We start from the raw sequence: 15,317 nt of genomic DNA on the forward strand, positions 1-15,317 counted from the left end.
TTTCCTTATGCCTATTCTAATGACTTTCTGAGTGTGCCACAGCACACGTGACAGGTTTTGAAGGATATTTAGGAATTAGTAAGGTTACTTGTTAAAGAACAGGAACAGTGTCAGAAAACGTTTGGGGAACTCACAGTAAGATCAGCAAATGTTTTAATCTGTTACCTCTTCAAGTGGTGTATCTGAAACTCCAAAACTGCTAAGTCCCAGGTCATCCAGTGTTTCCTCCAGTTCTCTGAAGAGACTGGCATAAGATCGCTGCTTAAAGTGTTTATTGGGCAAAAGGTAAACAAGTTCCTGACCAATATTTTCAATTAATTTTGCTTCTGGGATATGATGATGAATTACTTCTGCTAGTTCATTCAAATCTCCTGTGAAAAGTCAAAACAGTGTTCCAAGAATGTATATATAATCATGCATAGCACGATTTCAGAAACCGTTGCTTGCGCTATACAAAAAACCCCAAATCGTTCTATGATGTAGCTTTAAGGTACCTCAGTTAATTCTGTAGATTGACTGGACCATGTTCCTAATTATGGTTTGAGAATGATGTACTGGGAACTACTTCAGGTCTGTAGTAAAACACAAGACCTTCAGGAATATCTACTTAATTTCTTTGACATAAAAAGGTGAAACTGACTTTGTCTGAGAAAACCACTTTTCTTTGCTCTAGACATGCTTCAGTTTTCATTGTCAAATAAAACATATTTGGTGCAGAGTTGTTTTAAATTCAGTCTATACTTTCAAAGCACACAAACTTTCAGTTCAGCAGCTGTGTCTGACACTATATAATCTCTCCCAAAAAGGGGCAATGGTATGCAAAAGCATAAAAAAACCTTACTGACTTTTACAATTAAATACAAATGTTAGACAAGTGCACCTCAGCAGCAACGATCTGCGGGGGTGAGACTGCAGCACAACAGGAGACATTACCAGGAGCCAGAATGCTAAACCATCCCACATCTTACCACCTAGCTCCTGTTCTTGAGTTCTTTCTTCATTGTTGTGTGCGCAGCCGGAACAGGAGCAGGAGCACTGAGATCCACAGCTACAAAGTGACTAGCACGGACAAGCAACAGAAGGAAAAATGGAAGTGCTTCAGATACGTGCAAATAAGATGTAAGGGTTCACCAGTTTGAATCAGTGAAAAGTATGTCATCTGGAACACCGCACTGAAAGTCATTTGAGAACTGAATTCAGCAACACAGAAAACATAAATCCTACTGCACAAGTTGTGTCCATCAGTTTTAAATAACATGCAAATGTCTGAGGAAATGCAAAGAACAGTGGCCGTAAGTATAAAGATCATATTGGTATTAAGACTAAAAGTGCTACCAGCAGCAGAAATAATCCAGATTCATACTTCTCAATTCTCAGTCTGATTAACTATGAGTACATTCTATAAGTAGAATTTAATTTCTACTTGCCTGGTATTTGAGCTACTTTCAACAGAACACTATGTTTACAATCAGTATACTTCAGGCAGAAAGACCAGCATATGCACAGAGGCAACTTGACAGGCTAATGCTCTAGTATGCATAACTGAAGAAAGTAAACTATAGACCACTGAAGGCTTCATGTCCACTGAGCTTGCCCTGCTGAATTTACATTCATAAAATCAGATAATATTATTAAAGATATTTTCATGCAGACATATAATTTCATGAGGTGTTACCAAACTTTGTCATTGCCTCCTTTATTCTGAACTCAGTTTTACAGTCTGAAGTAGCACTTGATTTCTTTCTATTTTGGTGCAGGGCATGAACACGAACGTTTCAGATTACAGGTGCAAGGAGGAAAGAGCATACTTACTACATTCCTTCCAGTTCTGGTGTTCTTCACCTTGCGAACAAGGGTGAGGTAGAAGCCAGATCCAAAGCAGTTCTTGAGGAATACAGGAGAGCCTGAGCAGAACAGTTTCCCTTGGGATATGATGGCCACCCTGTCTCCAAGGATGTCTGCCTCATCCATGTGATGGGTTGAGAGGATGATGGTTCTGCCTTAAAGGAACAAGGACTCTCTCAGGAACTCAAAATGGCGCATAATTTTTGGCAATTAATGCAGGGTTTTTTTTCTGTACCCAGCTTGTACTCACAATTCACAACAACCATAGTTGTCTGCTCAAAAAACCCTATTAGCATGTATGCCCTGCACTAACAGATGTTTTAAAAAGCAGGCACTATATCTGTACAGTGTCTGTAACAGGTTCTTAAAAACTCAGTTCACTCACTCAAACCTCTTACCTGAACGGTACTTCAGCAGAAGATCCCAGATAGATCGCCTAGAATATGGATCAACTCCAGAAGTGGGCTCATCCAAGACCACCACTTTTGCTTCACCAACAAAAGCAATGGCAACAGACAGTTTCCTTTGCATTCCACCTACAAGAGGACAGAGACATTCAGGAATCTGAAATGAACTATGCAGGAGGTAGGGATGTAACTTCCAGAGCTTCTCAGAGTTGGGACAAATTGGTACAAATAAAATCCATCTTGAAAAAGAAATGCTTCTACAAAGCTGAATCAACAGTTACATTTTTATTGTGAAGTACAAAGCAGCTTTTTAAATAGAATTTATCACTTCAGCATGACACTTTCTAATTCAGATCTAAAGCAAAAGGATGAAGATCTGAGATTTTTCATGTGAAACTGGCCAACTTTTAAAGTGGCAAACTGGACAAAGTAGTATAAGAGTTCCTGGCTGTTTATTCAATTCAGCTTTTGAATCTGGAATTAAGTATATTCAGATACACTACTTGCACTTTTATTTCTAGAATTAAAGGAGTATTCTGCGTTATTTGTACTGACCCAAGCAGGGGATCAGGGGACCAATTACCTGCGTTCAAGAAACGTTTAGATGGGACATTAAGGGACATGGTTTAGTGGGAAAATAGTGGTGGTAGGTGGATGGTTGGACTAGATGATCTTGGAGGTCTTTTCCAACCTTGGTGATTCTATGGTGGCATAATATTTAATTTGCCTTGAAATAATAGACATTGATTTTGCTGTTTATATTTTGTATTTGTATTTTTTTTTCTTACACTGATAGATATATTTTTGATATATTTGTTTAAATAGAATAATTTAAAATATATCTGAATATCATATATTTAGAAGCAGAAACTTTAAGGAAAGGTAGTGTCAGCTTTACTATTTGTGTATTTCCATTAAGCAATTTCTTTGAAAGTGAAGACCACCATAGTGCACAGTGATGTTGCAAAATGCAGCCTTAAATATGGAATTCAATACTTGAGTTCATCACTTAATAGCAAGAAAAAAACAGCAGAAAAAGAAACTTCAAAAAAATCTGGTGGGCACCTGACAAATTCTGAGCCTCTTCATTCCTTTTATGAGTGAGGCCCATGTCTTCTAGCATCGTTACCAATTCTTGCTCAGCTTCATCCCTGGATCTTCCTTTCAGTTGGGAGTAAAACAAGATGTGCTCTGCTACAGTAAGGCTGTGAAATCAGACAGAAAAGCACCAAGGCACTTTAAACAAATCAGCAGATTTTTTTCCAAACAACAAAAAAATAGCTATAGATAGATTTTGCTGAAGAAGGAGAGGCTGCTTTGCCCCATATCTGAATCACAGATATTGTTTAGTATCAACACTTAAGTGTGATAGGACCTTCCTCTGTCTTTTCAAAATAGAAACTGCTACCAGAGGAACAGGCATAGCAGGCATCAAGCTACCCATATCCCATAGTAAAATGTAAGCTAACATGGACAGCAGTATTGAGGAAGAAAGGCTGCTGCTGGGATGACCAGAAACTGATGGCAGTGAGGCTGCAAATCATCAGATAGCCAACTGTTGAGTGGTAGTGCAAAATGGGCATAAAAATATCCTGCTGCTACCCTCTTGGTCCAGACCTTTGTCCTTCAGGGAAAAAAAAAAGTGTCCTGAAGTATAGTGCATGAATCACCAAGCTGAACTCCTGCCAATCCACACTACAGCATAAAACAATACGAAGAACAGTCATCTTTGCAGCCTTCTTTGTTCCCAGCTAAATGACGCAATAGAATTCTACTGCGGACCAACAATAGCTATCTCACAGGTGTGTTAAGAGTTAGTACCTCTGAGATACATCTACTATCAGCACAGCAAGAGAAACCATACAGGCTGTGGTGATAAGCCACTCATACACCTTAACTCTGAAAACTAGAATGAAATGATACGTACTGATTAAACAGGATGTTGTACTGAGGGCACATGCCTAGTCTGTGTCGAATGGAATCCATGTGAGTTTGAATATCCAGGCCACCAATCAGCACAGTTCCAGAAGTAGGTGGGAAGAGGCCTGTCACTATCGACCTGGGAGAAAAGAAAAAAAAAGAAATGCCCACTCACGCATCCTTCTGTCCAGATAAGGAAGACATCTTGCATGATTCCACTAGATGGAGCGTGATGACTTCTTATTATGGGCTTAGAAGAAAACTCCAATGGAAAAGCATACATATACATATCCTCGCCCTACTGTGATGAGAATGTTCCGGATCTACTAATGTGTTAAACTTCTGATAAACCAGACTGTATGGTTCTGTTTCAGAGTAATTTACTAAGCATGTTACACTACTCCTGTGCACAAATGGGTCTAAAATGAAGCCCAGTAGCAGCAGTTATATTTTAAGGTCTCTAGCCATGCTGATTGGCACACACCCTACACCCTTATTTTTTGTGAGACGGACTGGGCAGAAGATTAGGTTGCAAATGGATGGTATAATGGATTTTTTTTGGTTCCCAAAATTTCAATGCAAAAAACATTTTTGTTTTAATCAAGAGAATAACAAAATTTTACAAAACATTTATAACATTTTGAAGGCAATTTACAGTGCATTTGAAATAAGTCTTTTTAAATTAAAAAACTAGAGAGCATGGTACTGAAGCACTTCCAATTCTTTCAACGTTTGGTGAACTCATCACAGACTGATTAAATGTTTTGTTCACCAATGAACCCTATTTTACCAAAAGCAGGAGTCCTGAAGACTGGCTTCTTGGGACTCCAGGGTTCTAGAACTAAAGGAATATTTTAATCTGGATGTAATTTTGCATGTACATTTTTGTCTAAAGAGGATCTGAATTTATAAACCATTTAAAAAAACATGACTGACAAAGTCAGACAGAAAAACCAGAAATGTGCAAACTGTAGCAGCTTTCAAATTCCTCAGCTTTATCAGTCAGAAGATCTTCCTCCATTTTCACCTACTGGGAGTTTGGACATGCAAAATGAATGTTGGGGGAAATAACTGCTTCTTACTTTCTATAATTTCACTAGCTTTTGTCGCTCACTCACTCGCCTTCCCCTCAGTGCTTTGGCTAGTCCGAAATACCTCCTCTTTGTCTAGGAGCAGCATTTTCCTTTCTGGGAAAAACTTGATGCTGTGTGTCAGTCTACTGCAGGGGTGGTGAGACAAGGGAAGAGTGAAAAGGGAAGGCTGCGCCTCAGGATTCAAAGTACTGCAAGGGATTTGCTGCTTTGAAATGTAGACTTACATGGTGGTTGTCTTTCCTGCTCCATTGTGACCAAGAAAGGCTGTGATCTGGCCTTCATAAAAAGTAATATTCATCCTATCTACTGCTGGCTTAGGCTTGTTTGCAAAAATCTTCACCAGGTTCTGAATGCATACTCCTGGAATCAATCCTGTTGGTTCAGGTTCACAGAAGGTATTTACTTGAAAAGAAAAAAAATCAAGAATGAGAAAAGAATACAATAATGTGTTGATCCTTGCTTTGATGATGACACACCAGTAAGTGCAGAGGCAACAGTACATACCCAGTAAAATATGGCATCACGTGCCAGGGCCAGATTCTCCAGTCAGACCTGCATCTAACTGAAAAAAATTCTTAACTGCAGCTCAATTTACTTAGATTCACCCAGGTATGAGCGGCAGAAGAAAAGGAGCCCAGAAGTACAATGGTCTGTGGAGAGGTAAACTCACTGGATCAGGTGGAGCTGAACAAGTTTTCTGTTTATACTGTGTAGCAGATTATTTAATACAGTTGTCTACAGATACTTAGATAGGCCAAGAGATTACACTAAACAAGCAGCATGTTGCCTCTCCAGCCGGGCTGAAATCTGCCATTCAAATCATCTGCCCAGCTGTGCATTCTTTTACCATGATGCTTTTAAAAAACAAGATTTGCCTTTAATCCTGGTAGGTGAAATTTACCCCCTTGCCGAGGTCAGCTAAACTTAGGCAGTACCTAACATGAGCTGGAACATGGAATGGCTATCTCTCAGGATTAAAAATGTATTCTTATAAATAGAATCATCAGATTTTTTATTGGATCGACTTCTAGACAAAACAAATTTCTTTTGAAGTGAATTAGCCCCTGGGCAATATGAATTATGGGAGCTGAGAAATTTAAATAAAGACATCCCTCCCCCTACCCTCCCGTCCACTTTTGTTTACACAGAATACTTAAGGCTTTGCAGGAAGGTTTGTTTTGCAATTGCAGCTTACTTAAATCATTCAGTATCCAGCAGGCCTGTGTGGAAAGCAGCCAATACCATCTGGGTGAAACCAGCCCCACATCCATTAGTGGCTTTTAAGACTCTGTTATTACACACAATGCTTGGGAAAAGTCCCAGACATATCATACACTAGAGAGCTGTATGTACTAAGGAGTAAATGAAATAATTCATCTAGATGGGGTAGCTTTATTTGAAATAAAATTATGCTTATAAAATACTTTTTCTTCTGCTTTTTGAAGGAATCTAGACTTTTAACCCAGTGGGCCTGGAAGAGTAATTGACAAGTTCTGAGGCAAACACAGATGACCAGTAATTGTTTTGCATCACTCAAAAGGTAGTGAGCAAAAGGGAACATTGCTCTGATTCTATGTCCTCAAAATTTTTTTGACAATCTAGGTCTGCTACTAGGCAGCAGAGTTTGTAGGGGATGCAGATGGAGGCTTTGCGATATGCTCGAAGTACATCAAGCAGTTAGAACACATTTATACTGTCTGCTGTGCTCTTCTTCTGCTACTTCTACTTGTACTGATTTGCACCTGAGTCAAGTAAGTATTTCCCACTCCATTACTATTATATGAAGCACCAGTGCTATCCTGAAGCCATTTTGAAAAGTATCCTTGGACTACTGTAGTAGGTCCACTCTTGGCATCTCCATCCATCTCTTTCAGTTCCTGTATAACTGGCTGAAAGGGAAGGAAGGCTTCTTTGTGCCTACAGCGATAGGCAAAGCCCTTCCTTTGTGGCCATGTAGCAGCTGGAACCAGAGAGCTGATGAATACACACCACAAAGATAAGGCAGTACTAGGAGAAGATCGACTGGGTAACCTTTGCCCTCTGCCTGTCTTTTTTCTTTTGAAGTCCTGTCCTGTTTCTATTCACCCTGAATGCATGTTCTCAGTGCCTACGTGAGGAGCTGTGACGACCCTACTTTTATCTCCATCTTCTCAAGAGAGAGCTGTCTGTAGTGGTTACTTTTGCTACAGAATCCATATGCATTCCTCTGAGCATCACATGCAGAAAACTCTGGCTCTCCACAAAAGAAAACACTGGCACTTGAAAACAAGACAGGTCATTCAGTAATTCTTAGGTGATGGCTTATGTCAGCATCAGAAAAGGCTAAAGACAGATACACAGCACTTCAGATAAATCCCTTTGAAACCAGCCTTTACCCTCAGATGCAAGACACACCAAAGATAGGCAAAAAAAAGGTGGGGGGGAAAGAATATTGTTCCTTCCTGTCTTCCTCTCAGCACAAGTATTTATACTGAAGGTATAGTTCTTTTTAATTCTAGGAGGTAAGTTTATGCCTCTTGAAGGCTTCCCTTAGCAAGAACGCTAACTTGTTATAGAGACAGCCTGTATTTCCATTGTAAAAAAACAAATTACAGAGATTTCTTGAAAGAAAACTCTTCTATGTGTGGCAACTAAAGTATTCTGAGGGACCTCAAATGTAGAGGAGTCAGTGAGAAAGCAGCTGGGAGAGTTAGTGCCTCTTTTAAGCTTAGCTCTGGTAGCTGCATACTCTGCAATGACTCCAATCATTCCCATGTCTACTTTGTCATTAAGTACAATGAGTACGGTGTCTGAGAAGTACTCAGATTGCTCTCTCTCCTTACTATTCATTTCATCTTTGTCCTGGACATCTGTCTTAGGCTTCCCCTGCTCGCCGAGTTCTTTTTCTCGTTTGTGTTTACATTGTTTGTTTTTACCATCCTTCTTCCCCTGGTTGCCATTCTTTTCTTCTGGCTTTTCAGGTTCTTCACATTTGTTTGTTCTGCTTTCATTTCTTTCCCCATCCACGGCCTTTTGATCCACACAACCTTCTGACTCTGAAGCTTTTTCTACATAAATAAAAATATTCAACATTTAATCAACTAAAACTTATTTTCCTCTTCAGAGGTACTTTGAGGAAAAGAAGGCAGTCCTCAAACTTGAGCTCTGCAGGAGCATAAAGCATCACAATGCATTACTGAAACTATCAACACAGTACTTGCAACCATCTAGCTTAAAGTCTGCTTCAGTGTTCGGAAAAGACATTTAAGGAAGAAAACTGACAATTCTGCAATTATGGATTCAAGAGTAGAACATTTTATATGTTTATACTTTGTCCATGCAGCTCCAGACTAAATTATTCACCAGAGAATAAGAGAAAAACTATACAAATATTTACCAGGTTTATAGAGACTCAGAGAAAAACAAACAAACAAATTAAAAGGTTAAACAAAAAACAAACTACTACCTAGATTAAGAGACTAGCTGCAGGCCAGAGTGAGTGAGTTGGTGTTGTTTTTTGTACAAGAATTTCTGGCTTCCCAACTTGGTCTAACATCATGCATCCACAAAGTGGACAGTCACACAAAATCACTGACAGGGACAGGCCTGAATCATGAAAAAATGTGATATAAGAAGGACCTCCAGAAGCAACTGTTACAAAACAGATTCAAGCTGGTACCTTGGAATGCAACTAGCACTGTCAGATGGTCTGAGACTAAATTTTATTACGGAACTTCACCATAACTTTCTGCTTTGAGGAATTATAGTATACAAAGCCACACTAAATTATTAAATGGATACATAAACAAATTTACCTGGTCACCAAAAATGGAAAAATCAGTGAAACAAAACTTCTGTAGAAGACTTTAAAATTACCCAAATGATATACCAGTTTAATTTTCAGCCTTGCATCTTCATTATCTGAAATTTTCTTATCCTATTTTCTTTCCAATGTATTTACCAGTTATGAAAAACAAAGAAAATGCCCAGTATTATCCTTGAAAGAAAATGTAAGTGTTGAAAGAAGTTTAACATCTGTTCATGTAAGCTGAAGAACAGAAGAATCTTAATTCTTCAGAGAAGTAAGTAAGAATCATTAACTTCCTATACAGGAGTTGGCCTTTCCAATGTTCCATGCTTGAGAAAACTCAAGGCAATGTTATTTGGAGGACAGAACAGTTTTCAGTTATAAGTATCTGCACGCCCTAATGCTAGATCAGATATTCATGGAATAATTTATATCAGAAAGGGCTTCCAAGGGCATAAGAAACTGGCCAATTTAGAGCAGGCTAGCTATCTTGAAGAATGGAGATTTTACAGCCTCTTTGGGCAACCTGTTCCACTGTTTGACAGTACCTTCACAGTAAAGACTTTTTTTCTTATATTGAATCAGAATTCCTGTTTTCCACCTTACATCCATTGCCTTTCAACCTTCTGCTGGGCACTTCTGAGAAGTCTGTCTCTCTCTTAGCCTTCTCTCTTAAGGCTGAGCAGATCCAGATCTCTCAGCACCTCCTCATTTGGTAATATGCTGCAGGTTCTAATTAACTTGGTGGCTCTTTCCTTGCTAATGCTCTGCATTAACTAAATGTCTCCCTTTCACTAGGGATGCCCAAATAGACAACTCAGTATTCGAAGTACAGTCTCACGAACTTTGACTAGATTGCAATGATTATTTCCACTGAACTACTGACTACACTATTGCTAATGAAGTTGGTCTTCTTCACTACAGAGACACAAAACTTGATGGCTCATGTTCAACATGTTGTCCATTAGAACTTGCGTACAAAGCTATCTGCCAGCCTGGTTGTGAACAATCTGTACTGTTGTATGGGGTTATTCTATCCCCATTTATGCATTTACTTTGTTGAACTCTGCAAGGCTTCTGTGAAGACATTTCTACAGCCTCTCTTTTGGTCCCTCTGTAATAGCTGCCCTGTGCTCCACTGGTTCCTCCAACTTGGAACTTGGTATCTTCCACAAACTTTCTCCCATCACTCAAATTTGAAGCCACTGAACAGTACTGACCTCAATATTAGTCCATGAGGATGCCACTAACTGGTTCTCAGCTAGGCTTTGTACTGCTGTTCACACTCCTTTGGGCCCAACAAGTCCAATATATTTTCTATTCACTTTATTATTCACTCAAGCAGCCTATATCTAACTAATCCGTCTGTCAGAATGCTACAAGAATTCACACTAAAGGCATTGCTAAAGGTTTGATGACATCTGATGTTTTGTTTTCATCAGTAATTCAGTGCTTTCAACACAGAAGAAAATCAGATTGGTTAGGCATGATTTGCTCTTGGTTAATCCGTGTTCTTTATTTACTATCACTTTGTCTTTCATGTACTTGCCTTTCAAGAAGGATCTACCTTATAACATTACTAGGTACTGAGGACAGCATCAACAGAACAAGGATGAGATCTGCAGAAGAGATTATTAAACTGTGCCTTTTTTTTTTCAACAGTGAACTGTCAGGTCAGCTCAGCTATTTTTTGTAACTTCATAAAATAAACTCTAGGCTTTACTTCGGCAAAATGTTTTTTGAAGCAATATGAAAAATAATATTAAAAACTGGCAATAAAGTGGAGGCCACTAGCTTACCTGAGCAACTGAATCTTTTGGTATTTTTAAACCTAAAAAATCATGCGTCTCTCTTGTACTGGAAATACATTAACAACATACAGAACATATGAGTCATTAAGTTACACAGAAAAATTGTTTTTTACTAAATTTAGGTTAAGCCAAGTAACTACAAAAATGGTAAAACCCTGCAAGAAGCTATGGTCCAAATTTTAGAAACTCGAAGGAGCTCTTGTGCAGGATATGCCCAAATTCTCATTGTCAAAAAGACAATGAGATGTAGTGCCTGACGTCTGTACCTTGAAAATTTTGTCACTCATCTATGAACATGACATGTTCCAAGTCTTCCTTCAGTTCTTTCCTCCTCCTTCCTACACATATTCTAAACTGGCGGGCAGCAGCTGCAAAGCACAAACAGTCAACAGACTCTATAATGATCTAGACAAGCCTCTATCATCCTGAATAGACTCACAGCAAGTCTAAGGGAAAACTTGCTCATCGTCTCAAAATATGCAGTAAGACAAAGCCTCTTCAAAGATAACAATGTTATAGCCTTCCATTTTCTGACAGAACATGTGAGCTCTGGATGTATTATCAGCATATTTACAGATAGGATTAATTCCCTTCTGGTCTAAAAACGTTCACCTGAAATGAGACTGTCTTGCCAGTAGTTTGAATTGATGAAGGATAAAGATAGCAATAAAAAGACTGAAGGAATTATTTCTTCATCTGACATTTTCATTAATTTTATTGTTACTTGTCAGTTTAAGACAGGTTTCAAAATATCACCTTCAGCAATCCTCTTTTCCAGACATTAATCATCTTTACACATTAGTTCCTATTTAAATACAATCATCCACACAGTATTACCTATTTATTACCTATTTACCTATTACCTATACCTATTACCTATTGGTACTATCAGTATCAATGCACAGAAAACAAGTGCAAAAGCAGGACTTCAGGACTTACTCAAATTGGTCAAAGGGTGACAAATTTTGACCTTGCTTACAAATCAAAAGGAAACCAAGTTATATTAGTTTAAATTAGGAAATAATCATGTTTAGATAGATGTGAGAGTCTCAGTGTAAATAAGATCATCACTGTTTCATTCTGACTAATTTAATAAATGCCATGTTGTGCAACAAGAACTCCTCAAATGTCTCAAAAGGTTTTAGTTAGAGTGGAAGGTTGATGATGCTTGTTAAACCATGCTTTACTGGCTCTCAGATGGAACACTGACTCACCTCTCTCAACTCTAATAATAGCAGACCACCAGAAGTTCAAAGGCACCTGCTGAGATTCCCATTACATGGCTGTCCCTAATCTTTGCAGCAATTTGTGTATTGGAAATGTGGTTGCATAAGCACCTCTAGATTAGTGGTTTCCAAGTTATTTCTAAATACCAGAGTTTTAAAAGAACTCACCATCAGCTGTTGCTGTTTTTTCAGCTTTTGGGTTTCTAGAACCAAGCCAGTAAGACTCCTGCAAAGGGAAATACCAAGGCTGTGGTAGGCCATAGTCCCCTGCAAGAAAAATAAGAAGGTGATGTGTGCTTTGTAAACACATTCTTTGGTGAGCACAAATAAATCTAGACAAAATCTGAATTATAATTACAAACACCTGCAGTTGCATCAGCAGTCATAGTGTTAAGATATCAGAAGGCCAAACTGCACACTAACTACCTGGTAGAACAGATTTTATTTGCTTTTTTTTTTTTTTTTTTTCCCAAACATGAGTAAAGAATTCAGAAAATGTGTGATCTGATTAGCCCTATGTTTTATTAAATAAAATGTGGTTTAGTTACAGAAGCTATTCTCTACCTGAGGACAATTTGAAATCTCGCCAACCAGGCAGTAGTTGCCAAGGCACATCCTGACTACTTTAGATGTGATCCCAGCCTCACTCAATCATTTTCTTTTAATTTCCCCTCAACACTCGAGAGCTGACAAGAGCAAAAAATCTCACCACACTTATGTTTATTACATTGGGCCTGAATTCAACACTGGCAGTGAGAAAAGAGACTGTTTTTGCACATAGCCTTCTGGGAAAAAATGACAACTAAGTAAACCTTTTCTTAAACAGAAACAGACTTTTTTGGTCAAAAGCTTGAAAAAACAAAGTACAGTAACATTATCAGTACTTGTTGGACCAGACTAGAGTCAGTGGGGTTAACTCTGGTGTTCTTGGGTCTCACTAATTCATAGAATATAGGGATCTGAGCTGCTGCGTTTAAAACAGGCATGCTTGTGAACCTACACATTATCGATCTTGTGTTTATTTATTTAAAATAGGCAATCAGAATTTTTGATGCTCACTGATAGTTGGTCTGCACAGAAAAACTCTTTGTGAAAGCGTCTGTATTTTTTTTTTCTGGCAAAAACAGCCTTCTTGTCAGGCAACCAACTGTACTGCCATTAATACGCACAAATACCCCATCTGCATTCATAAATAGTTTGCCTTGCACTTGTTACAGACTGTAATTATATCCTTTTGAAGCTGGTGGCAAAAACAACTGCTTCTCATTCAGGATGAATGCAAAAAGCCAAGTAAGCTCCATTATGGAGCAGAATGCTTAAGTAGCCAAAGGAGTAGCTTGTCAACAGGTGGTCATCTGCAGAAAAAAAAAAACTTGAGCAGGAGCTGATCCATATGATTCATAGGATTATCCAGGGAATTCATATAGTACACTACAGCATGGATTTGGAAGGGCTACGTTTGTATAAGAGAGAAATGCTAAGCAAAACATCAGACACAGGAGAAGAAAGATGAGGAGATCGCAAAACAAATACTGGGAGGAACTGAAGCTACCAGATAGAAATGCAGAGGAATACTACTTTGTGTAATGTGATAACAGAAAAAGATATACTTGGAAAAGCAAGTGAAGAAACTTTCTCCTGTTTAAGTTTTGCTGTGTTCATGGAAATAGTGCATTATGCATACTTGAAAAAACCACCAGATTTGCAACACAGGCTTGTCCAAAAAAAGGACTTTTAGGAAAGTTACTCCATATCAGCCTTGAAAATCAAAAGATCAATAATAAATTGCATTAAACTTCTCTGGGAGGATATGTTCGTTAAAATTCAAAAAGGTATTAATTTGATATAGCATAGCTCACTTAGGAAGAGACACAAAAATAGCAAGATTCAGGCCATATTTTAATCTGAAGCAAAATATTCCCAGACACAGTTTTAAAAAATCCATATGTTTTCTGATTGGGATTAATTATTCTAAGTGATGTGCTCAGACAAGCACTGTCTTACTGTAGCAATCAATTATTTTTCTTCATAGCTAGAAAATCTGCAAGGCCTCAAAGCCTGAGTAGCCACACAATCAAAGAAAAGAGCATCCTGGAGATAGTCATGTGCCAAGAAACACATTCTGGAATAGCAGTTCACATGCAGAGCAAAAATTAATGAAAACAAAGCTTGCTCTCTTGCATAGCATAAGAGTCTGCATTTATTGCTGTGTAATAGTATTCAATAAGAGGGAGGACAACCACTTGAGCTACAAGGATAAACAATTTTCTCATAGAGAAACTCCTTAAACTTTGTAGTTGATAACCAAGAAAATCCTTTTATGATTTTGCAACTAGAACCAGGATGCCCATTAAGAAAAAAATCCACAAAGAAACTTTCACAGCTGTCTAGGAACCAGTACCTGTCAGGAAATAGTACCCTCCTCTAAGAAAGGACTGGCCTAATGTGGCCATGGTATATTTATGAACTAGTGTCATTATTTTGGTATTTTTAAAATGTATGGGTGAGGATGATAAATTCTCATTAGAAATGGTTAAAACGTCTCAAAAGGGAAATATGCACATAAATTGACTTTGAAGGTATTTTTGTTAATTTAATTTCTATTTAAATTTTGACACAGAACCAGGACTTGCACCATCTTTCTTCTTTCCTCCATTTACATTCATTTCAGGAGCAAAATGGGAGAAAGAAAAAAAGAGAAAAAGAAAAAGCTCTTAATAAATGAGTGGGGCCATAATGGGTAACACTCATGGTCTAGAGCATCAACCATCCTGTTTCTGAAAGAGAAATACTCAGAAACTGATTAGTGTAATTTACAACTGCCACTATTTTATATTAGTAAGAAACTGGCATACCTGGAAAAACGTGATCAAGGTACCAAGAAAGTATTCCATAGAGAAAAGCATCAAAAAGCATCATTTTAATGGAAAATAAAAAACTATATTCATCTCCTTCCAAGGGACTGGTTCTGATGTTACCCCACTGTAGGCCAAGACCTTGCTCTTCGTAGCGTGACAAGTATTCTGTACCAAAACCAAAAGCTACTTGAGAAAGCAAACTCTGCAATAAAGAAAAAAACGTTATTAATTCAGACAGAGGGACATTTATTAAACACAAAAATAAAAAGAGAAGACTTTTAGGGACTGGACTTCAAAATTTAATACTGCATAAAAATAGAAAGAAAAAAAAATGTTTTCACTTTATTATCAGACTGGAGTATCTAATCC

General features: G+C 38.1%; 1 protein-coding gene across 1 annotated transcript in view; it reads right to left on the minus strand.

Moving 5' to 3' along the window:
• The window catches only part of ABCA4 (ATP binding cassette subfamily A member 4), a 67,807-nt gene that overhangs the window by 23,050 nt on the left and 29,440 nt on the right, over positions 1 to 15,317 (minus strand). Inside the window, exons 17-26 of the mRNA XM_048944940.1 lie at positions 14,946 to 15,150; positions 12,259 to 12,357; positions 8,089 to 8,313; positions 5,491 to 5,668; positions 4,180 to 4,311; positions 3,318 to 3,457; positions 2,244 to 2,381; positions 1,813 to 2,000; positions 969 to 1,059; positions 166 to 371 (exon numbers count right to left, since the gene is read on the minus strand). Coding sequence (XP_048800897.1) covers positions 166 to 371; positions 969 to 1,059; positions 1,813 to 2,000; positions 2,244 to 2,381; positions 3,318 to 3,457; positions 4,180 to 4,311; positions 5,491 to 5,668; positions 8,089 to 8,313; positions 12,259 to 12,357; positions 14,946 to 15,150 — 1,602 coding nt within the window. The remainder of the gene's footprint in view (positions 1 to 165; positions 372 to 968; positions 1,060 to 1,812; positions 2,001 to 2,243; positions 2,382 to 3,317; positions 3,458 to 4,179; positions 4,312 to 5,490; positions 5,669 to 8,088; positions 8,314 to 12,258; positions 12,358 to 14,945; positions 15,151 to 15,317) is intronic.

The sequence above is a fragment of the Lagopus muta genome, chromosome 5 (genome assembly GCF_023343835.1).
Source record: "Lagopus muta isolate bLagMut1 chromosome 5, bLagMut1 primary, whole genome shotgun sequence".
NCBI classification, from domain to species: domain Eukaryota; kingdom Metazoa; phylum Chordata; class Aves; order Galliformes; family Phasianidae; genus Lagopus; species Lagopus muta.